At 48.4% G+C, this 22947-nt stretch overlaps 2 protein-coding genes across 2 annotated transcripts; both read right to left on the reverse strand.

The window, feature by feature from the left end:
- Nucleotides 1-894: 894 nt before the first annotated feature.
- On the reverse strand, nucleotides 895-10784 carry Glul (glutamate-ammonia ligase). The gene is made up of 7 exons (XM_041662553.1): nucleotides 10643-10784; nucleotides 7696-7874; nucleotides 5830-5991; nucleotides 4191-4337; nucleotides 3534-3661; nucleotides 3176-3375; nucleotides 895-2699 (listed from the first exon to the last, which is right to left on the reverse strand). The coding sequence occupies exons 2-7, from the start codon at nucleotides 7859-7861 to the stop codon at nucleotides 2381-2383; spliced, it is 1122 nt and encodes a 373-aa protein (XP_041518487.1). The 5' UTR covers nucleotides 7862-7874; nucleotides 10643-10784; the 3' UTR covers nucleotides 895-2380.
- Nucleotides 10785-19440: 8656 nt separating this feature from the next.
- On the reverse strand, nucleotides 19441-20358 carry Teddm1 (transmembrane epididymal protein 1). Its single transcript, XM_041662277.1, has one exon. It carries the CDS (start codon nucleotides 20356-20358, stop codon nucleotides 19441-19443), a length of 918 nt encoding a protein of 305 aa, XP_041518211.1.
- Between the last annotated feature and the right edge of the window lie 2589 nt (nucleotides 20359-22947).

Below are 22947 nucleotides of genomic sequence, written 5' to 3' on the forward strand. Positions count from 1 at the left end.
GCTCGGTGGTACACATCTGTAGTCTCGGCTGCTGAAGGCTTGGAGCCCAGGATTTTCAAACCAGGCTGGGGACCTTGAGACTCCAACTCACAACAAAGCAGGACAAAATGTCAGAGAACTGCAAGTTCACTGGCTAGTGCTTGGCCAATTAAAACCTAGGAAAAGCCAATATGCCAGGAGCACACCAGCCTCCAGCAAGTTTACTGTGTAGGTGTCTCATGGCAGCTGGATCCAGGAAGTTCCCGACAACAGGGGCAGTAAGACAGTTTACCACTCTTTTAAATAATCTGATAAACTGGGGCTGTCCCCAAACCCTGGTTCGTGGACCAGGAAATCCTAGCATATCCAACCTGCAGGGGCACGTTGAGTCGTGGACAGTTGTGCAAGTGGCCAGGCCCAACACAGCCGTGTTTAAAATGTTCCTTAGGTTTATGTGCAGCTTGCTTGCATTGATTCTGAAACCTGCATTCTGCAGATGACAACACTGCTTTGAAATGTAAAACGATGAAACAGGGAACTAGGGATTGCCAGGACTCAATCTATAAACCTTAGTTGGAAGCAGAATTGCAAGTCAGAAGCCAGCCTGGTCTACCAGAGTGAACTCCAGGTCAGCAATAGATTGCACTAAAACCCTGCCGCCAAAAAAAAAAAAAAAAAAAAAAAGAAAGAAAGAAATGAAACTAAGAACTCTCACTTTACCCCAGATTATAGGTACAAGAAAAAAACTGGCCAACGCACGACTCCATTTTAAAAACTAAAAAGCAGATATAAACAAGCTTACTTTGTCAAACGAGACAGAACCACCTCCTCCTCTTTCGGCAGGAAAGACCAAAATATTGCACGTTGGTTTTTTTTTTTTTCTTCCCCAACCACAAAGAAACAAGTCAGAGGAAATCTTATAAACGTTAGGTTGATTTATAAGTACTGCTCTGGCAGCAACAGCCTGTTTACAATGAGGAGTTATCTAACTGAACATACTGTACATGGCAATTAGAAGTCGTCACGGCAAGAGAAAACCACAGGCAGCCAGCCTGCTGCGGACGGCACACAAGCAACCAGAGCACAGCAGGGCAAGCTGGGGTGGAGGTGGGGTATGTTTATTATAAAAGGAAAAAACAAAACTCCATAGGACTCCTAAGGAGGGAAGGGATATTCTGCTGGGAGAGAAGACACTAGGATATAACATGACAAATGGTTTAACTCCAGGCCTGTCCTCAGTTCCTCCCAGAGCAAACTGGAAGGAGACACTGACGCAAACAGGCAGTTCTGCAAAGTTAGAAACCCTACTCTACAGAGCTGATTAAAAGCTGAACTTGTTTTGCTTTACAAAATTTAATATATCAAAAGGCCTGCTTTAGTGACATGCTAGTCCCACCGAGAAATAATCCCCACCCACCCCCCGTCAGTAACAATGTTCAAGTTGACCAGCCAACTCATACCTCTAACTCGTGTGTGGATACATATGCATCTTAGCCTAAGCATGGGATCAGGTGGTGGCAAACACTGGCATCCCACCTGCTACCTGTCCAGCATCTGCTCCTGCAGAGTGGGCAGGGAAACCCTACGTAGTAATGAAGAAGCTGAGCCCCAGACAACCAGCATTCCTCGTACTTCATCCCCATTCCTGCTCAAGAGATCCTTCCTTCCAACCAAGTTCTTCACTTAAACTTGGCAAACCCAGGGATGAGGGTGGTTTTCTCAATTAGAAAGGCACATATATCCACACATCCATATATATAACTTTTTTGTTTTTACATTTAAATATAAAAATACTACTCTGCTCTTTGTTATAAACGGAGGACCAAGAACTAAGGACCTTCTCTTCTGTTACAGCAGGGCTGTCTCAGGTGACACACTGAGCTGTCTTCATGGAGGGCATAAACTCCCCCAAGCAAGGGAAACACAGTACAAGGGAGCACCCTCCAACTGCTCCTCACCTAACTTCCACTGGGAACAGAAAGTCGGTTTTACCGGAAGAACTAACAGCTCTCCACCAACAGGGAATCGTCAATCCAAGCAGTGGACCCATGCTTTCAACCATTCTGAAGAAAAATTCCTCCTCTCACAAATATACCTGCTCTGTGACAGCTATGCCTACTGGACATGCATTCCTGATGAGATGAAGCAGTGGTTACCTTCCCTTCCCCTCCCCCCTTCCCACTAAAAAGCTAGATAGAAAAAAAAGATGAGGGTTGGGTATGTAGAGATTAAGAACACTTGACCCCTCTATTCTGACCAATGAAAGCAAGATTAACTGGGCATGAGGAATAGAGACCTTGATATTCCATCCTTTGAGTTACAGTGGGGGCAGAGCTGGGACAGGAAAGAGTTGGAGTGGGGTGATTAGGAAGGGCTCAGGATCACTCAAAGCCTAGTCCACTTAGTTCTTGTATTGGAACGGCTCATCGCCAGTCTCGTTGAGCAGGCAAGTGCGGACAATGGCCTCTGTCACGGCAAAGGGGTCGCAGTTGGCAGAAGGGCGACGGTCTTCAAAGTAGCCCCTCTTCTCCTGGCCGACAGTCCGGGGAATGCGGATGCTGGCACTGCGGTTGGCAACGCCAGCAGAAAAGTCGTTGATGTTGGAGGTTTCATGGAATCCAGTCAGGCGCCGGGCATTGTCCAGGCCCCCCTTGGGATCGTAGGCGCGAATGTGGTACTGGTGCCGCTTGCTTAGTTTCTCGATGGCCTCCTCGATGTACCTAGTGGAAGCAGTAAAGATGAGGGTCTTGACTGTCACTAGAAACCTGACCTTCAAGGGCAGGGGCAGATATGAGCCCCGAAAGAAATCAACAAATACTCCATGCAGGCTGCGTCTGCCTTGTGACCCGAGTCTCGGTGTCTCAGACCAGTCCTTAACATGCAGTACAAATGGTCTGCTGGATGGGAAGACTGCCATCACCTGCCTCTTCCCACCGCTAAGAATTAAGTTACCCACTTGCTTGTATTTTTACTCAAGACTTTCAAATGCCTGAACCCACGTGACAACTTTTCCATATCACAGCTGTAATTCTATTTCCTAGGAGTGTCACTTCTCCAACAGGTACAATGACAGACTTACGACAAATATGGAGAGTGACACGTATTGCCGTGTGAGGAATCCAACTTTCCCAACCCTAACACAAAGCCCCTGCACGCCATGAGAATAAAAAAGACGGCTCCAGAGGAAGGCACTCACTTCAGACCGTTCTCCTCTCGCATGGCCTTGGTGCTAAAGTTGGTATGGCAGCCGGCACCGTTCCAGTTCCCAGGGATGGGCTTGGGATCAAAGGTTGCTATCACCCCAAAGTCTTCACATACACGATGCAAGATGAAACGGGCCACCCAGAGATGATCTCCCATGCGGATTCCTTCACAGGGTCCTATTTGGAATTCCCACTAGAAAGAAAGCGTTGACCTTTAGAATAAGCCCGCTCAAGCTCTGAGCTTGTTCTACTACCTCTACCCCGAACCACTCTTACGTTACCCTTGCTAGCCAAAGTCCCCATGTGCCAAGTCTTCAGAGGGGAGGAAAGTGACAGAATAGTGCCATTTACCTGGGCAGGCATGACCTCGGCATTTGTTCCTGTAATCTTGACTCCAGCATACAAGCAGGCCCGGTAGTGAGCCTCCACGATGTCCCTGCCATAGGCTTTGTCTGCTCCCACACCACAGTAGTATGGACCTGAAGGAGAATCAAGACCCAAACTCAGGGAAGAGTCAGAGAATCCATAAACCCCCAAAGCCAGAAAATTCGAAGGTTCTACCCCTTGTTTCCAGAGTCACTTAGTCCTGCCTTCACCTGCAGGGGGGGAGAAAGGCCTTTCCTCTGCCTCAGCTGCTGCCCACTCTGAATTGTTTCTCACTTTGTGTGTACACGCATGTGCAGTCTGGTCAGAGGATAAACTGAGGGGGTCATTCCTTGCCGTCTATCTAACCATAGTGGGTCTCAGGGATAAGACATGGGCTGTCAAGCCTGGTGGCAAGCACCGCTACCCACCGAAACATCCCCCCCCCCCCCCGCCTTCCCGTCAGTTTAGATTCTAACTACCTCTGGATGTGAGGGATACAAGGGCAGTCTACCGTTAGTTCCCACTGCCCGTCTCCGTGTTTCCTGATTCGGGAGTTGCTCCTGTCTCTAGAGAAGGGGGAGGGGGTTTCCTGGATGTAAGAACTTAGGGGAGGAAGCTTTTCTTTCACCCAGGGGAACTTACCTTGGGGCCCAGGGAAGCCATTGGAAGGCCAACCAAAAGGGTGTCCGTCTGTTCCCATGAGAGTATATTCCTGCTCCATTCCAAACCAGGGGTGCTGGTTGCTCACCATGTCCATTATCCGTTTACAGGTGTGTCTTAGATTGGTCTCTAGAATAAAGCATCAGCGTGCTATAAGGAGTGGTGCCCTTGTAACCTCTCACACAACTGAAGTTATCACAGGCTGGACTGACCCAGGCCCAGCCACTGTGTGCTATCACCGAGGGAGATGGAAGAAGCGGTAATTGCAAATCTGCAGGAAAAGGCTGAGCGACTCTTTATAATTAAAGTCAGCTATGAAATCATGGGAATGGAGCGAGAACAAACAAGAGTTCGCCCTGTCTGCATGCTGGCCACGTTCCAAGCACCACACGCCAGACTCTAACACCCTCTGTTCACAAGACAGCTGCTTCTAGTTGTCAAGTGGATTCCCTGGTTTCTCAGGCACTTAAGGCCAGATCTGTCATTTTATTGAGAATAATTTGTCCATTAGGGCGTCCATTCCAGGTGAGTTTAAGTGCTCAGTTACACAGTATTGTCTGGTACAAAAAGAGAGAGAGAGAAAGACAGGGAGAGAGGTGAGTAACTGGAAACCATTCCCAAGCTAGGAAAACGTTAACCATTTAAGCGAGTCTGCGGGGAGTACTAGCAGTCTTCCATTTTCTCAGATGAGAACACGAAGCCCCAGGTGTCAGGTGACACGCCCAGGTTAAAGGCAAGCAGCAGAGCCAGGAACCCCGTGGCTACCACGCTCAGGGTGCACGCCCTTTACCAAGAATATTTCCTTTCAAAACAGAGGCCCTGAAGGTGCAGGGCTACCAAGGCAGTGCTGGAAGAGACTTTGCAGAAGTGAAGTCTTTTTTGAAGAAATGATGTAAAAACCGAGTAGGGACAGCATGGCACAAACACAACCCCACACGTGCAGGTGGAGTAAGCCTCACGGGGAGACAACTTCTCCTGGAACCCGAGTGCTCACAGTCGTGGGCAGACAGCATCAATATGCTGTCTGAGAACAGCACTCCAGATGATGCGCACGTAATAATTCATTTGATCTTGCAAATGGCTTTGAGACGGACTTTATCTTAAAAAGGATCAGCAGCTGCCACACAACCCTGACAACCTGAGTTCCACCTCCAGAACACTCAGATACAGGCAAGAGAGAACCGATTCCACGAGTTGTCAGTTGACTCCCACACCCCCGGCACGGTGTGCCCTCCCCTCGAGCACAAAACCACGCACAATTCAGCAAAAACAGAAACACAGGGGAAAAGTATGCCAAGGGCACTGGCAATAAACAGCAGATCTGGTATTTAAACCAAAACTCTTCCAAACTATTAAGTGTGGAATACTGTATACGCAGGTCAAGACTCACTGGGGACACCTATCAGCTGACAGAGATGGAAGAACGAGTTCCACCGTTTATGCAACCAATACAAGGGACCATGAAAGGGTGGACCACACTTGTTTTTTTCAGCAGGAGAGTTCAGGGTAGGATGGACATTCAATTAGCTCTAGATTCTTAAAATACTTTCTAAAGGGCAGTCCCTGCCTTTTCAGAAATCACAAGCCCGGACTAGGACAGCCACACCCACCCCATACACACCTGCAGGCTTCCGGTTGTACTTGAAAACTTCACAGAACACCAGCTTGTTGGGCTCCTTGCGGAAGGGGTCCCGGAACATGGCGACCGGCCTGAGATACATGTCACTGTTGGAGCCCTCAGACTGAAAGGTACTGGAGCCGTCGAAATTCCACTCGGGTAGTTCTGGGCCAAAGAAAGAGGAGAGATTAAGTTTTAAGGAGACGCATTCATTTTTTTATGTGTATGGGTATTTTGCTTGCATGGATATCTGTGCTGGTGTGTGTGTGCCTGGAGCCTGCAGAAGTCACAAGAGGGACACACATACACACAGGCAAACACACACACAGGAAAAACATTCATACACACAACGTAAGTCTCTTTAGTGTACACACAAAGATGTGAATGCATCCTCGTTAGGGACAAACTGCCGCCTCTGCCCCACCTATCCCTTGGGTTCCTCCTCATCTGAGATTCCCAAGGGCAGCGCATCACCAGACCCCCCTGAGCAACTCCCCTCCTCTCTCTAAGTCTACAGCACACCAGGTATTCAGATACCACTTACAGTGGGCGAGGCACTGAAGACACAGGACAAAAGCTGACTCCTTCACTAGGCCGCATCATCTCCCTTCTCTCACCCCTCCCTGGGCTTGGACTGCTGCAGCGCAGGCTGTGCTCTTACAGATGAGGCAAAGGCTGGGTCCCTATCACGCTTCCTATTGCTACTGTTTTAATGGCTGGTTTCTCTCTCCAGTTCTTGAAGGCAGAGACCAAATTCTGCTAAATGCCAAGTGCACTCACTATACACGCTGTCACCTAGTCATTCAGACAGCACCATCTCTAGAAGAGGAACTCATCCTACACTAGGTAGGTGACAGCTGCCCAGTCCCTTCCCTGAAAAACAAAGGGTTTCTATGTATTAAGAGTCCTCGCTGTACTGGAACTTGCTTTGCAGACCAGGCTGGCTTCGAACTCACACAGGCCCACCTGCTTCTACATCCCGAGTGCTGTGATTAAAGGCGTGCACCACCACCACCAGGCCATTTACGTTTTTAAAACACCCCCAACTAAAAACGGCCAGACCAAGAAAAACTACTTTGTTTTTTTTTTTTGGTTTTTCGAGACAGGGTTTCTCTGTGGTTTTGGAGCCTGTCCTGGAACTAGCTCTTGTAGACCAGGCTGGTCTCGAACTCACTGAGATCCGCCTGCCTCTGCCTCCCAAGTGCTGGGATTAAAGGCGTGCGCCACCACCGCCCGGCGAAAAACTACTTTGGAGTATGTGTTTTGCATCCAGATTCCACTGATCAGTACTATACACAGCACTCTAAAAGGGTCTGTAACAATGGTTCTCAACCTGGGGCTCACTATCCTTTGAGAGTCGTCTAAACCTTTTCACAGGGGTCTCTTAAGACCATCTGAAACCACAGACGTTTATGTTATGATACATAACAATAGTGAAATTACAGTTAAGAAGTTAGCAATGGTTGGGGGGGTCACCAGCACATGAGGAATTGTATTAAAATGTCAAAGCATTAGAAAGGTTGAGAACCACGGCTCTATATAAACTAGACAGCATATATATCCCAGTTACAACGGTTCCTTCAAACTAGGTTCCTGGGTTTGGCCAGGTTAGAGGTACTCCCAACCTCCCACCCACTACAGATACGACCCAATATTTTCCTTCAATGTACCAGCACACACGCGATTTCTAGCTAAATAAAGGCCTCCATTGTTGCTATGACTCCAGACTGCTCAGCAGCTTACGGGGAACTGACTGAGGTCTCAAGAGCCCTGCTTTTGAAAGGCTTTGCAAACAAAAACAGAAGGAAGGTCAACTCTCCGGTTGCTCGTCCACTTCCAGGTGCGCATTCTGCTCTGGCCCGCGCTCACCTTCGACGCACTTGGGCTCACAGTCCAGGGTGCGGGTCTTGCAGCGTAGCCCTTCGCCGGTCCCATCGACCCAGATATACATGGCCTGGACTTTCTCACCCTGGGGCAGGGACATGTACATTTGCTTGATGCTTTTGTTCAGGTGGGAACTTGCTGAGGTGGCCATGGTGGAAGGTGTTCTGGGGAGACAAAAAGCATTTTATTAACATCTACCCTGAAGAGGGTCTCCCGCAGGAATGGCTGAAGAGGCACGAGGATTGGAGCGTGTGGCTGATTTCTCCTTTGGAAGTCCACACACCCAAGGGTGCAGTATTCGCTCTGCTTTCAAGAATTAAAAGTTTATGGCCGGGCGGTGGTGGCGCACGCCTTTAATCCCAGCACTCGGGAGGCAGAGGCAGGCGGATCTCTGTGAGTTCGAGACCAGCCTGGTCTACAAGAGCTAGTTCCAGGACAGGCTCCAAAACCACAGAGAAACCCTGTCTCGAAAAACCAAAAAAAAAAAAAAAAAAAAAAAAGAATTAAAAGTTTATAATTAGACAAACATCATCCCCCTCAGGGTGGGCTAGTTAAGGGATCTTAATATCCCTCGACTTTGAGAAAGGTGACAGGAGGGGACAATAAGATGACGAAAAGTTCATTAATAGAATGTCTTATTCCACCCAATACAACAATAAATTACTGCCATTAAGAACTACGTAATTGACATTGGTTTAACGAACATACACCCCCCCCCCCACACACACACCTTCTAAGTTCCTGCATTTAGATTATTTGAGACAAGATCTCACTGTGTAGCCCTGGAACTTGCTGTGCACACCGGAACAGCTTCCAACTCAAGAGATCTGCCAGCCTCAGCTTCCTGAATACTAGGATCAAATAAAGGTGTGCTGCCCCCATGCCTTGACTCCATAGTTAGATTTAAAGATGAAACAAGGGGACTAAGATTTAAAAGGGAGGAAATTAACAAAAGATCTGTACTATTTGCCATCATCAGGGTGGTAAAGAGGACAGCCATAATCCAAGGACCACACCGCTGGTTTTACTTTTTTGTTTGTTTTTTTTGAGACAGCGAGTCTCTACCTTGCCCTGGCTGTCCTGGTACTGACTATGTAGACCACGGGTCTATCATAGAGATCCACCCGTGTTTGCCTCCCTAGCCCTGGGATTAAAGGTGTGTTCCTCCATGCCAGGTCTCAATTGCTTACTTTTCGCTGGTGTGACAAAGTCATTAGTTCACAGACAACTCTGACTTCAATGTAAAAACGACCATATTTGAAGATTTCACTAGATAGTATGTTCTGGTAAGTAGAAATTTCCCAGTTCAAATAACGATGTGGGGGAAAATCTGCTCTAAGAATCTGAAGGTACAAAACCAGCTTCAACACAAGAGGAAATGTCCCTCCCCCCTAATCGCCCAGGATGGCTGGAAAGGGAACATATTGTTCTCCAATGACTTGGGCAACTTTCTGAAGTACAGTGGCAAAGTTTCTACGGGCAACTGTCCATGTTTGCCCAAGTGAAAACAACTGCTTCTCCCTCCAAAAGCCTCACCCTTCCCCTGAGGAACAGAAGAAGCTCCGTGGTCAAGTCCTACACAGAACTAAAACCTCTGCCTACACCACCCTTATAGACCAGGATTGCGATTCTACATGGCCTTGGGTTACACATCCAACATTAATCAAATGTTAGGTGAACCTGGCTTCCTCCTCCAGTCTTTCTTCGAGACCAGCTGGGTGCCAGCTACCTAGTATATGTTGTACCAACTGGCGCCAGGTTCACATGGAATGGGTTCTGAAGCTGAGTAGTTTCTGCAGTCGCCAGATGTACCGGGGTCCTTCTCCCTGCCCTCTTACTCACCCCAGCCACAGAGTATTAATTGTACGGTTGGGGTTGCCCTCTCTAGCCCTCCTCTTTTTAGAGCTGTGTTCGTGTCTCTCCTCCGACTCGGTATCTCGCTGGTCCAAGCAACGGAGCTTTCTGGGCGAGGGCGATGGAGTGGGGGACCCAGAGCGATCGGAGGGGGAGGTGTAGGAATAAGTAGGCTGGTGGGATTTAACCCGCGATCTCTCCCCGGCGTTCACAGAGTAGGCAACGAAGCCAAAGCAATTGGCAGGGGACTCTGAGGACCGATAATCTCCATCTTCTTCTTCTTCTATCGAGGGTTTCCTTGAAGATTTGCGGCTGGGGGAGGATCCCCGCTTCCCGCCCCCGGAGGAGTTGGGGTAATCCACTTTGAGAGCAGCCCTTTCCCACTGAAATGTTCGTAAAATCGGCGCCCCGACCCTCGGGCCCGCGTTGACCTCAAGGCCTCTCCCAGGGGGCCATACCCCGAGAGGGCAGAGGCCGGGTGGAGAGAGTGGGGCGACCGCGGGAGGCACCGCGCGCCGCTGCTGCCTCCTCCCGGCCCGGTCTCTCCACTGCGGAGCCCTCCGGCCACACCAAGGTCCTGGCTCTCCATTGTTCGGTCATACTGTAAAGCCGCCAGGACCCCCGCGTAGGGGAAGCCGGCAAGCGGCGCCACCACTCGAGACCACCGGCCTCAATCAGACCACCCATAGCGCAACGCCCCCCACCCCCAAAACCGCGCCGCCCAGGAAGAGAGGATCAAGGCGCCTGAGCCCACCTAAGGCGTGAGTGCGCTCCCGCAGGGACCACCCGGTCTCACGAGCTGGAGCCTCCGCCAACCCCGGGACGCCCGCCTCCCGGGGCGGCGCCTCAGGCTGCAAGTGGAGAGCAGATCAAAACAACCCGCGACCCCGCCCTTCCCGGAGCCTGGCCCGGAGCTCGCCCCACAACAGCCCAGCAGAACCCGTCCGTCCGCAAGCTACAAGCACGCGGGAAGCACGAGCGCAGCATCCCCGGCCCCGTAGCTGCGGACAGAAGATGGGAGATAGAGCGCGGGTATTACAGCCCGGGGCACCGTGCAATGCACTCTCCGTGCGCTTACCTTAGTGGTGGCCGGCGGGATGATGGATGGGGTGGACAGGCCACGAGAGCGAGGCGAAGAGTGCGGAGAGGAGATCGGTGTGGGGCTCAGTCTGCGCTCTCAACTCCCATTCTCGGCTCTGCAGGGACGCAGCCCGCTCAGTACTTTTTATTGGCAGCTCGGGCCCGCCCCCGGCGCCCTGATTGGCTGGCGTCGGCCAGGAAACCCGCGCCCATCAGCTGCTGTGCGCCTGGTGCTCGAGGCCATTGGCCGAGTAGCTTTGCGGGAATCGCGGGGTGGAGCAAGCGAGCCCGAGAAGAAAGAAAGAGAAAGGGAAGTGGGGGAGGGGAAACAGCGGCGGTCGAGGAGGGCTGGGGGCCGAAGGTTCCGGAATCTTTTCCAGGCTCCATTCTTTAGCGACCTCTGGACCCTCCGACCCGGGCTAAAGCTTTCTCAGAGTCACTCTGGCCCTGGCTCTTGCTGCCTAACAATGCAAAGATTTTCGAAGAGAGTTGCTGGTGAAAATCCAGAACCGAATTTTTACCCTTTGTTGTGCGAGATCTGGGGGAGGTGGGTTGGGGAGTTGGACCCTGATCAGGCCTGGAGAGAGACACGGTTCCAAAGCCTAGACAAGTCTATCCTCCTGGCTTGCTGAGTGGGTTTGGGGAAGTGGTCGGAACTGTGATTTTATGGTTTAAATACAAGTGTGATGTTCCTATAATTCCATGGAGAGGATTTTGGAGATCCATAGACAGGAGACCTGTTTGATGTCGCTTCGTTCCTGCCATAGGCAAGTCTTAGCCTTTCAACGTCAGGGCTCCTAGGATCTGCAAAGTAAAGCAGATGAAAGGACTTTCAGAGCTGTTTACCAGCCTTGAAGTTAGGGTGCACACTGTTTGCTAAAGAAAAGCTGTTCTTCCCAGGAACCCCTTGAAAGTTGGGATTCACCAAATATTTAAGGTTCCCTAAAGAAATATTAGCTGGCTGGTAGTAGCTCTGGTCTTTAATCCAGGAGTCAGAGGCCAGAACACTCAGGGTTACAAAGAGAAACCCCTGCTTTGTTTTAAGACAGGAAAAATGAGTGTCTTTTCCCTCTTTTAACCCTGCCGTGATGGCTGAGATAATGTGTGGATACTGTAAAATGTTGATACTGATTACATGCGCAGAAACTACTTGTAAGAATGGCCCAATACTGTTATTAGTACTATGTCCTGAGTGTCCTGTTTCCAGTGCATGGAATCCACCTGGGCTTCATTAATCTTTCTGGAGCCTTGGTATTTGGGATGGAGATTTCCTGCTTAAATACCAGAAATCCATGCCCTAGGTGCCTTTTGGAAGAGAAAGGGAAGAAGTTTGTTCTGGTTATGTTTTGTGCCACAAGTATGAATAAGCAAGGCTGCCTGTGACCACACACACATAACTTGGCTTCTTGGGTCAACCTCCGTCTATTTCCTGTAAGAGTGTCTAACACTGTGGCACACAGAAACAGCATTCATCTCAGCTGGGGTTTGGGTATGCTTTGGGCTGGAAAGGCACCTTGCAAAGTCCGTGGCATGCTCAGTGCCCCGTGAAGTGTGGAGCATTTTATGGTGATGGTCACTAGAAGTGAGTCTTCAGATCAGACAAACCCAGGACCAGATCTGAACCTCAGTTCCTAATTCCTTGATTAATAGCCAAATCACTTAGCCACAGAAAGCCTCAGTTTTAGCAAATATAGCAGGGATTACAGAGGGACCAGGAACATGAGGAGTGTTTAGAAAACACCATTTTATAGGTCAGTATAATGGGAAGAGATTGGACCATTCCTTTCTCCATAAATACTGTGTCATTGTGTGTGGAGCCCGGAGGTGGGTGTCTTCCTCTGTCACCTCCACTCTTTTTTTTTTTTTTTGAACAGGGTCTTTCACAGACTTAGCTAGACTTGCTAGCCAACAAATCCCAGGTCTCTTTCTGTATGTACCTCCCCAGAGCTTGAATTAGTTACCTGCCATTGCACCTGACTTGTTACATGGTTGCTGGGGATCGAACTCGGGTCCTCCACCCGTTAAGCCCTCTCACCACCCCTGCATGACCGCTCCTGCAGTGCAACTTGCTGTCTCCATATCATGTTGCCCCTTGCTTTAATGAAGGACATTGTTAGATTTAGTCCCAGCTACAAGGTCAGCTGTCTTTCTGTCGCTTTCTTTTAATTCTTCGGCTTAGGTGGTTGGAAAAGGGATCAGGCAAAGGGAGAGGTGACATTCTTATTTTAGAAAACGGTGGATCCGAGATACCAGGTGCCCAAGTATCAACCAGCGCCTTCAGCACTCTTCAGCACTGCCCAGAGTGGGCACAGTGAACAGAACAGAAAGTGCGGCATTCAGAGCAAATGTGTTGTTTTCCTTAGGTTTCTTGCAGTTCTGCCGTGGGAGTGACTACTGCCCTTGCTAGGCGTATGAACCACCTTTGCTGCTTACCCACTTTCATTGTCCCCAATCATGTCAGACCGAGAGGGTTCAATAAACATGTATCGACCACACAGAAATGTCAGCGGCAGCATCAAGAGAGCATGTGCCCTGCTTCCAAGAATAGAAGTGGATTTGCTTTGATCTTTCATGTGACCAGGGCCATCTCACGTGACCACCCACTTTCAGGGGGTAAACAAGAGGCTTTGCCCCCTTGGTCAGCCCCACATATGTCTAAACCAACCAAAGTAGAACCCGGACAAGCCCAAGGACCAGCCTGGGGGAACTTAGAGTGGACTGTGGGAGAAAAAGCAGAGCAGGGTCCCTCAATCAGTTTGACCTCAGAAAAGCGACCTGTGCTTTTAGAGAAGTTGAAAGAACAGCCTGTTTCAGCTCCTTTGACTTTGCTGTGTCTCTGTCCTTTGTTCTTCCCTAAATTGCCACCCTCACCCCCGTTTTCTGCCCCTTCCATGAAAGCAGTAAGATGGTTGAACCCATGAACTTTTCAGTCTAGGCCCACACAGTATCGAAGCTAAGCGGGAGGGGTGGGGTGTCTGATGGCAAGTGCTTTGAAGTTGAGGTGCTTGCTGAGTGGAGTTCCTTTGTCCCTGGGGTGGGTGGAGTGGGAGAGTAATGTTGCAGGGAGACTTTTGATCAAATTTGCAGAACTAACCCCATCTCATCAGTGGTGTTTGGCCGCCTACACTGATGGCCTTGTCTTGGGCAGACCTTTCCTATCTATGAGTTCTTACAGTGTCGTCCTCTCCATGTCTGAAGCACTTGTTCTAGAGGCATGGGTACAGCCTGCCTGATTGCCTTGCATTCACAATGCCAAATTTAGGATATGGCTCCAGGGAGCCCAAACCCTCAACTATAACATGCACATGCAGTTGGGAAATGGAGTTTGCTTGCAAGTATGTGGCTGACTTTAGTGGGCAAGTCGTGAAAACTTTAAACCAAGCTGAAGAAATACGGTGGGGACTCAGAGTTGCAGTCACCCTGAAAACCAAGCCCAGAATGTAACCTGTTTTGTTTTTTAGAAACCCAAATTAGTTCTGAACCCCCCGTCCCCAAAATAGACCCTAACAGATGTCAAGCCAAGCCCAAACAAAAAAGTAAAGGAAGGGCACTGGAGGTGGATAGCATTCCTGGACCCTGTAAAGTGAGCTTTTCTGGAAAGTTGTATTTAGTCCGCCTTTCAAATTCCACTCTATCCAATGAAAGCAGGAAAGAGCAGATTGCACTTGAACTCAGTCACCTAAGACTGGGCAGGAGAAAGAGCTGGCCTTACCTAGCTTAGTTCTTTGAAACTCGTTAGTTCCAGAGAAGAAATCCAGAATTGGAGTATCATTGTCTTTTGCCTGATTGGAGTTTTGCCAAATGCTCAGTGAAGACATTCACAGAGATGGAAGAAGCGCCCCGTTTCTCAACCTGCGCATTAGAGTGGAAGGTTTGCATCTGCTTGGGCTCCATCTCAAATCTTACCTCTGCTAGGAAGAACCAAGTTCATCTGTCTGACAGCGTGGGAAAGCAAATTCTATTGAGACTAGGAAAACCATAAATACAATTCTAGAATTGTACCTTCATGTCTTGCTAACATACTTGGTAGGCTTTGTTGTTGTTGTTGTTATTTTGTTTTGTTTATTGGATTTTTTTTAAGTCTGAAGTGAATCCAGGGCCTTGGGCATGCTAGACAAGTGCTCTGTTGTTGAGCTGTGTTCCCAGCCCATTGTTGTTGTTTTTTTGTTATTTATTTTTATTCTTACGTGCATTGCTGTTTCCTCCATGTGTATCGGTGTCAGGTTCCCAGGAACGATATATAGTTACAGACAGTTGGGAGCTGTCATGCAGGTGTGGGGAATTGAACCTGGTCCTCTGGAAGAGCTGTCAGTGTTCTTAATCTCTGAGCCATCCCTCCAACCCTGTTTGTTTGTTTGTTTTTGAAACAGGATTTCTGTTTAGCTCTGGCTGGCCTGGAACTCAGAGATCTGCCTGCTGCCTCTGCCTCCCAAATGCTGGGTTTAAAGGTTTATGCCACCACCACCAGCTTAGAGAAAGAATGGATTTTGAGCAAGTTTTCTTTTACAACAACCTGTCACTAATTAAATCTAATTAATGTCATTAATTAACGATTTCCTCTCTCTCTCTCTCTCTCTCTGTATGTGTGTGTGTGTTTGTGTGTAATGAGGGGTGCACACGTGTGCATGTGTGGAAGGCGGGGGAACCTTTCAGGAGTCTGTTTTCTCTGTCCACCATAGGTTCTGGGCCTAAACTCAAGCTTCGTGTTTGCACAGTGAATGCTTTTATCCGTCTCCCTGCTCCCCCCCCCCCCCCCCCCCCCCCGTATACATAGCTCTTTCTTCTCTAGATAGCTTGGAACCTATTAAAGCTTACTTGAAAGTTTAGAAAAAGTTGTTCTGTGGTGGAAACATTACTCGGATCAAAATGTGTCTTTTAGTTTTCTCACAGGACTCCTCAGCTGGATCTACACAGCCTTTTTATCCCTTACCCTTGGCCCCATTAGCTGTTTCATGTTTGTCAACTTTTAACAGAAAACACATAGCCCTATGGCATATATTTTGGATTCTTGGGCAACATTTTGCCTGCTTCTGGACTTTTTCTATCCTTTTTTCTTTCTTCCTCATTTCTTTTCTTTCTTTCTTTCTTTTTTTTTATTGAAAAAAAAAATTTCCGCCTCCTCCCAGCCTCCCACTCCTCCCCCCTCCCCCCACTCCTCTTCCCCTCCCTCTCAAGTCTGAAGAGCAGTCAGGGTTCCCTGCCCTGTGGAAAATCCAAAGTCCTCCCCCCTCCGTCCTGGTCTAGGAAGGTGAACATCCAAATTGGCTAGGCTTCCACAAAGCCAGAACATGTAGTAGGATCAAAACCCAGTGCCATTGTCCTTGGCTTCTCAGCAGCCCTCATTGTCCGCCATATTCAGAGAGTCCGGTTTTATCCCCTGCTTTTTCAGTCACAGTCCAGCTGGCCTTGGTGAGCTCCCAATAGATCAGCCCCACTGTCTCCGTGGGTGGGTGCACCCCTCTTGGTCCTGACTTCCTTGCTCATCTTCAATGGAAGAATGGATGAAGAAAGTGTGGAATATATACACATTAGAGTACTACTCAGCGGTAAAAAACAATGACTTCTCAAATTTTGCATGCAAATGGATGGAAATAGAAAATACTATCTTGAGTGAGGTAACCCAGACCCAAAAAGATGAACATGGGATGTACTCACTCATAATTGGTTTCTAGCCATAAATAAAGGTCAGTGAGTCTATAATTTGATATCCTAAAGAAGCTAAATAAGAAGGTGAACCCAAAGAAAAACATATAGCTATCCTCCTGGGTAGGGGAAGTAGACAAGATTGCCAGGCAAAAAATCGGGATCTTAAGGGTGGGGTGGGAGGGGGGTAAGGGGAGATGGGGAGAGAAAAGTGAGAAGGGTAGGATGGGGAGAACTTGGGGCAACAGGATGATTGGTATAAAGGAAGGTTGGATAGGGCAGTAGGGAAGCACATATCTTAATTAAGGGAGCCATCTTAGGATTGGGAAGAGACTTGGACCTAGAGGGGCTTCCAGGTGCCCAAGGCGAGGTCCCCAGTTAGTTCCTGGGGCAGCTGAAGATAGGGAACCTGAAATGATCCTATCCTATAGCCATACTGATGAATATTTTGCATATCACCATAGAACCTTCATCTGGCGATGGATGGAGATAGAGACAGAGACCCACACTGGAGCACTGGACTGAGCTCCCAAAGTCCCAATGAGGAACAGAAGGAGGGAGAAGATGAGCAAGGAAGTCCTCATTTCTTTTTAAACTGATTCTTATGAGACTTGTTTCCTGGAACTGCAGAACTAGGTGCTTGGTCGGGTAATGGTGACCTAGCGCCCTCTGGTGGAGTTTTGTGGTAAATTCAAACTTCTCCCCAGAAGGCTTGAGTGTGAAGGTCTTTCTTAACTTGCTTCTGTTACAGAGTATATATAATAAATTATCAATGCCCAATGCTTTCCCTACAATGACTGCTTGAGAGATACTGTATTCATATTATGGACCCACTACCAGAGGTTTATCAAAATTAATCTTCAGATACCCAGAAACGGGCAGCCAACTCTACTTGCGCCTCACCCCACATCAGTGTGCGAGGAAGGGGAAGAGAAAAGGCCTCTGCAAAAGCAACTGAGAAGGGCCTAGGGATCAAGAATAAATGGGAAATGGATTTGAAGACTTGATCGTGAACGTGTCTGACCCTCAGCCCTCACTCGGCTCTGAGCCCAAAAACTTAAACCAAGCCAACAGTTGAGAGAGAGAGAGTAATGCCAGACTCTCTTCTCAGGGCAATCAGAGTTGGGTAGAAAGTCTAGCATAAACTAGGCCTTTAGGGGTGTCTGGGGTATTTACACTGTGCCATTTTCTCTACCAGGACTCTGGTTGGTCCTGCCTCTGCACTCGCCCCCCTTCAGGCTTTGTTTAATCCCGGGATCACTTCCTTGTCCATTGCCATTAGAGAGGCCTCTGTAGCCTGGGTGACACTGTCACAGACTTGAGTCTGACACAGGGCTGAAATTGCTGGCTTTTCTCGTCTCCAGCAAGTGGACCTTCAATGGAGCCAGCGTTCTAGACTTTCAGTGCAGAAGCACGTAAGACCATAGTGATGATAATGAGAGCTGGGACTTAGGACTAAACACAACCAGAGCACCACCACTAACATCAGAAGACTAAACAATTTGGGAATGGATCTGGGGGTTTTACTCTCCCTGAGAACAAAGAGAGCAGGGCATGAGCAAGAAGATGACATCAGGCTTTAAGATGGTTGGAATTGCCCAGGGGCTGGCAGAGCCTCTTACCTGTTGAGCAACATGTTTAGAGGGAATGAGTGGTGGGGTGGGCAGTGGGACCAGATGAGCCTCCAGTAACCATTAGTGGTCACACAGTTGGAATACACAGGAGGAATTGTGTAACTTGGATACCACAAAGTCCTTCTTCTTCCGAAACCTACATATTAGCTGGTGAGGAAAAACTGCCCAAGGGAAATGATTTCAAAACCAGGACAAAGCCAGATGTGCCAGCTGTTTTTGGAAAATTAAGGCAGATTTTTTTCTGTAACAAAGAAGTCTATCTGGGCTCTCAGGAAAAAGCGCCTTGTGGGTGCTCACGGCCTCGGCAGTGGAAGGGGTTACAGTCTGTGTATCTAGTGAGAGGCAAAATTGTGGCTGTGGAATGTGAGCTGCAAGGGGGAAAAGTTGCAAAACCCAAGGATTATGTGTAATAAGTTCCACATGTAAGGGGGTAAAGCAAGCTTTGGAAAAGTAGGCATGCTAAAACACGGAGTTGGGAAAGTACCAAGCATGGACACTCCATAAAACTCGGATTATGCAAATCTATGCTATTATTAAATTTCTTTTTAAAAATGACTGTAAAGTTTAAAATGAAGGCAATCAACCAGGCACGCCCTTAATCCAAGCACTCGGGAGGCAGAGGCAGGTGGATCTCTGTGAGTTCGAGGCTAGCCTGGTCTACAAGAGCTAGTTCCAGGACAGGCTCTAAAGCTACAGAGAAACCCTGTCTCGAAAAACAAAACAAACAAAAAACTAACAACAACAAAAACCATCTAAAATGAAGCCAATCATAAAAGATCAAGGATGGGTTTCTTTTTTAAAGATGAGATTTATGAGGTTTAATAATTTATTTCTGAAATAGGAATTACTTCGGCTGGTCTAAAATTCAATATGTAACCAAGTATGATCTTGAACTCTTGATCCTCCTGCCTCCATCTAAAGGACTAGGATTGCAAGTATGCCCCACCATGCCTGGTTTTTGTGGTCCTGGGGTTTGAACCTAGGGCTATGGGCATGCTAGGCAAGCATTCTGTCAACAGAGCTCCAATACCAGCCCAAAAGAATATGATCTCAACCTGTGTCTTTCCCACCTTTAATCCCTCACTCGGGAAGCAGAGGCAGACAGACCTCTGAGTTTGAGGCTAGCCTGGTCTACATATATATTGAGTTCCAGGCCAGCCAGGGCAATGGCATGAGATCCTATCTGAAAAATAAAATAATCAGAAGAGTCAATCTCCTTTTACAGAATGAGACAACTGATTACAGTTTTGAGCTGTGAGGAATCTTTATTCCCTTGGGTGAAGGCAATCAGTGGTGCCCAAAGAAACAGCTCTGACCCTAGAATTCTGGGCTGTGGTGGAGACCCTCCCCTCTAAGCCATTCTGTTGCATTCTCTTCCCCTGGCTTGGCTTCCTCCCTCCCTCTCTACAAGTCCCATCAGCGTCTCTGTTGTGTCATAGGGTCATTACCTTCACCAAGGGAAAAAGTGCCCAAGAGAGCCCAAAGATGGAAGATGGAGTGACCTGTATGCTCAGATATTCTAGGCCCTGTCTGTGGGAGAGCTCTTTGAAGGGACAAGAGCTTGGTCATCGTTGTCCTGCTGTTCTGCATCCTGCAGCAGCCTGTAGAATGTTCCCGAAGAGCTCTCGTGGTACGGTGCTTCCTTGGACACCATCAGCCTCAAGCTGGGGCTGTAACAATGATGCCAAAAGGAAGAGATGCCGTAGATTCCCAACAGGCATAGGGCATTGATCATCACATGCCAACAGAAGAAGGTGGTGATGAACATGATGTCACTGATGTCATCATCCTCCCATGGGAAGCCGGAGACGGGTCTAAACAGAATGAAGCCTGCCTGAATTAGCCACGAGCCCATCACCAGGAACAGGAAAGTCTCTATCATCCAGAGGTGAAACATCTCAGGAGCCCACAGCCCTGCCGTCAACACCAGCATCAACAGGAACACCACCAAGACGAGGAGAGAGTGAACCTGGAGCTCCACCCCGGATGAATCCTTAACGTGGGACACCAGCAGCAACAGCAGCACGTAGACGCCCAGGGCCATGGAACCTCTTTCTAGGGTCACCCACCTCTGCCGCAGCACGCTCTTGCTCACAGTTTCTACACAACCGTCAAGGGTGAGGAGGGTGAACATGGTGAGGTGCTGCCACTCCTTGGGGTACATAAACCTTGGTGGCATCCCTTTGCTCATAAATTTCAGCCCTCCTTCAATACAGTTGACCTCATAAACTATTAAGAGGGAGCCAGTCACTGTCTTCAAGTAGCCTGTATGGGCTAGTTGCCACAGCCTGGCCCATCTTCCCTTATTCGTAGGGTTGTGGGAAGGATGCAGAAGAGAGTCATTGAATATCACAGCTCTGGAGACGACTATTGCTCGATACAGTCCATATAAGACCAGAAACAAGCCCGGACATACATGACCGATAAAGTCTCCCATTGAGATTCTAATCTAACAAAATGCAAAACTCAGGTGGAGGCCCTTCAGGTTCTAGGCTTGGGGAAGAACTGTCTCTCAGTTCGTTTTTATCATCTCACGTCACCCACTGCTCCCCACAGAGAGGAAACATTTCTTGAGACAAGCCTACACATTTGGTGGAAAAATGGTCTCATTAGGCAGTTCCACTCTGGCGCACCGGGGACTGAGTGGGCTTTCAGGGGTTCTTCGCCATAGCTTCCGAGGGGCTTTGGCTCATACTCAGCCCTGGCTCCAGTTCCTTCCTCTCATCCAGCTTGGTACTCAAGTGGAAAGGCGGGGAGGGAGATGGTGGGGTGGATTGCAGTGGTGTTCAGCAAAAGCCTGTGCTCCCAATCATCTTTGGAGTAATTCTCAGATCTGACTTCAGTCTATTTACAAAGGCCTTCGTTCTGGGCACAGACATTTTAACATTTAGGTGGGAGACCATATAATAGCATCCACCTGACTTTTCTAGTCTTCTGTAGGAAATGTATCTTAAAGATCACAGAGAAGTTTCTACTCTTTCCCTCCTTCCACCCTCCTCCACCTTTCCCTGACTTCCATCAACCCATCACCATCTTTGTGGGCTGTAGACAAACATGCAGAAGGTGCATTTTGAGATTTTTTTTTAAGGGACAGTGGTAGCGTACCTGTGCCAGCAAAACTAAGTTTGAACGATGTTTCCCAGAATTCCTTTCCCCACATGGCTCCAAGCAAAGGTCGTGGACGGGGAAAGTTTCTCAAGAGTCATTTATAGTGTATCAGGAAGTAGTTCACCGGCTCCATTTCTCTCCGATGCTGGTTAGCAGCCAATGAGCATGCGCAGAGGGAATTGTGGCGAGCAAGGTACAGGAAACAGAATGTATGTGCGCAGCGCACGAATGGTTCTGGATTTATTGCTGTCACCAGAACCCATGAAAAATCCAGTTATGGTGGCACGGGCATGCAACCCAGATACTGTGGAAGCAGAAGCAGGCAGATCCCTGAGGCTCACTGGCCAGTCAGCCTATCCTACTCGGTGAACTTCAGGTCAGTAAAAGAGAATGGATGGATGGTGACTGAGGAGCAGCACCCAATATGGCCGCCACATGCACATCCACATGAACACCACACACACACACCCGTGCACACGTCCCACAGAACATCGGAGCAACAAAGTGCCCTGTAGGTACCATTGTTTGGCCTTGTGATCTCAAGCTGACTAGAGCCGGGGGTCTTCCCAGTGCTGGCAAAAATCCTAAAACAGGGCTGGAGAGATGGCTCAGAGGTTAAGAGCATTGCCTGCTCTTCCAAAGGTCCTGAGTTCAATTCCCAGCAACCACATGGTGGCTCACAACCATCTGTAATGGGGTCTGGTGCCCTCTTCTGGCCTGTAGGCATACACACAGACAGAATATTGTATACATAATAAATAAATAAATGTTTAAAAAAAAATCCTAAAACAAGCCATTCTAGGCCAGGACCTCTGTAATCTGTTCTTTCTCAGGGCGGCTTAACACCAGAAAACTGAACCATCTCCCTCTGCCCTTAAAAAATGGCAGTAATTCAGATTGCTCCTGGCTGCTGAGAAATTTGGTAGGCTGTGGAATGAGTGTGAAGACAAACTGGGAAAATAAAGCTTCGTTCTGCCTTCTAAATGAACCTCTCTTGCTTATTTGAATTTAAAATTGTGTAGTGTGCAATCGCTGTAGGGAAATCGGGGAAACTGTATAAGCAAAAAGAACATTGCAAATTGCCCATAGGCAATCTTTTTTTTTCATCACCCCCCCTTCCTGGTTATAGGGAATTGTTTATTCTCAAAACACTTTTCTTGCTTTCTTTTCTAAAAATAAAGATCACCAGCAATCTTACAACCTAATTGCGACCATTGTCACCAACGAGGTGGTGATTCGGACTTAAGAGCACAAGCAAGGGGAAAATACATTTATGTATTTGTCTGAAGTTGGAATTTGGATACTACCACTAGCTCATGTCTGACAGGGTCCTACTGTGTAGCTCTGGCTAGCCTGGAACTCAATATGTAGACCAGGGTAGCCTTGAACTCACAGAGATCTGTCCGTCTCTGCCTTCCAAGGGCTGAGATGGAAGAGGAGGAGGTGGATGGGACTTAATTTCCTGTAAAGCAGAAGTAAGAAGGTATGGGTGCTGCTGTGTAGAGGTGAGCCCTGATTTCTCCCTTTTGGTGAATTAGTAAAATATCAAGCCTGGTAGAGCTGAATGTTCTGCAGGAGGCTATTCAAAGGGGAGAATCTATAATGACATTAACAGGGGCGGGGTGGGGTGACTCTGGGGCTCTCTTCAGCTCTTGGATTCACCCTGGACGAGATATAGGACTCATTGGTCTACATGTCATGGGCCTGTGGGGGTAGAGTCCCATGTAGTCCAGACTTGCCTCAAACTCCAAACATGATGAAGAATGACCTTGGACTTCTGATCCCTCTGCTTTCCTCCTGTATATTGGGATTGCAGGCATGCACGGCCATGCCAGGTTTATATGGAAAGCAAACCCTGGGCTTCATGAATGTCAGGGAAGCGGTTTCCTAACTGAGGAATATGCCCAGCCCTGAATGT

Source organism: Microtus oregoni, unplaced genomic scaffold, assembly GCF_018167655.1.
Source record: "Microtus oregoni isolate MIOR12 unplaced genomic scaffold, Mior012 000013F_ref0000133, whole genome shotgun sequence".
Taxonomy (NCBI): Eukaryota; Metazoa; Chordata; class Mammalia; order Rodentia; family Cricetidae; genus Microtus; species Microtus oregoni.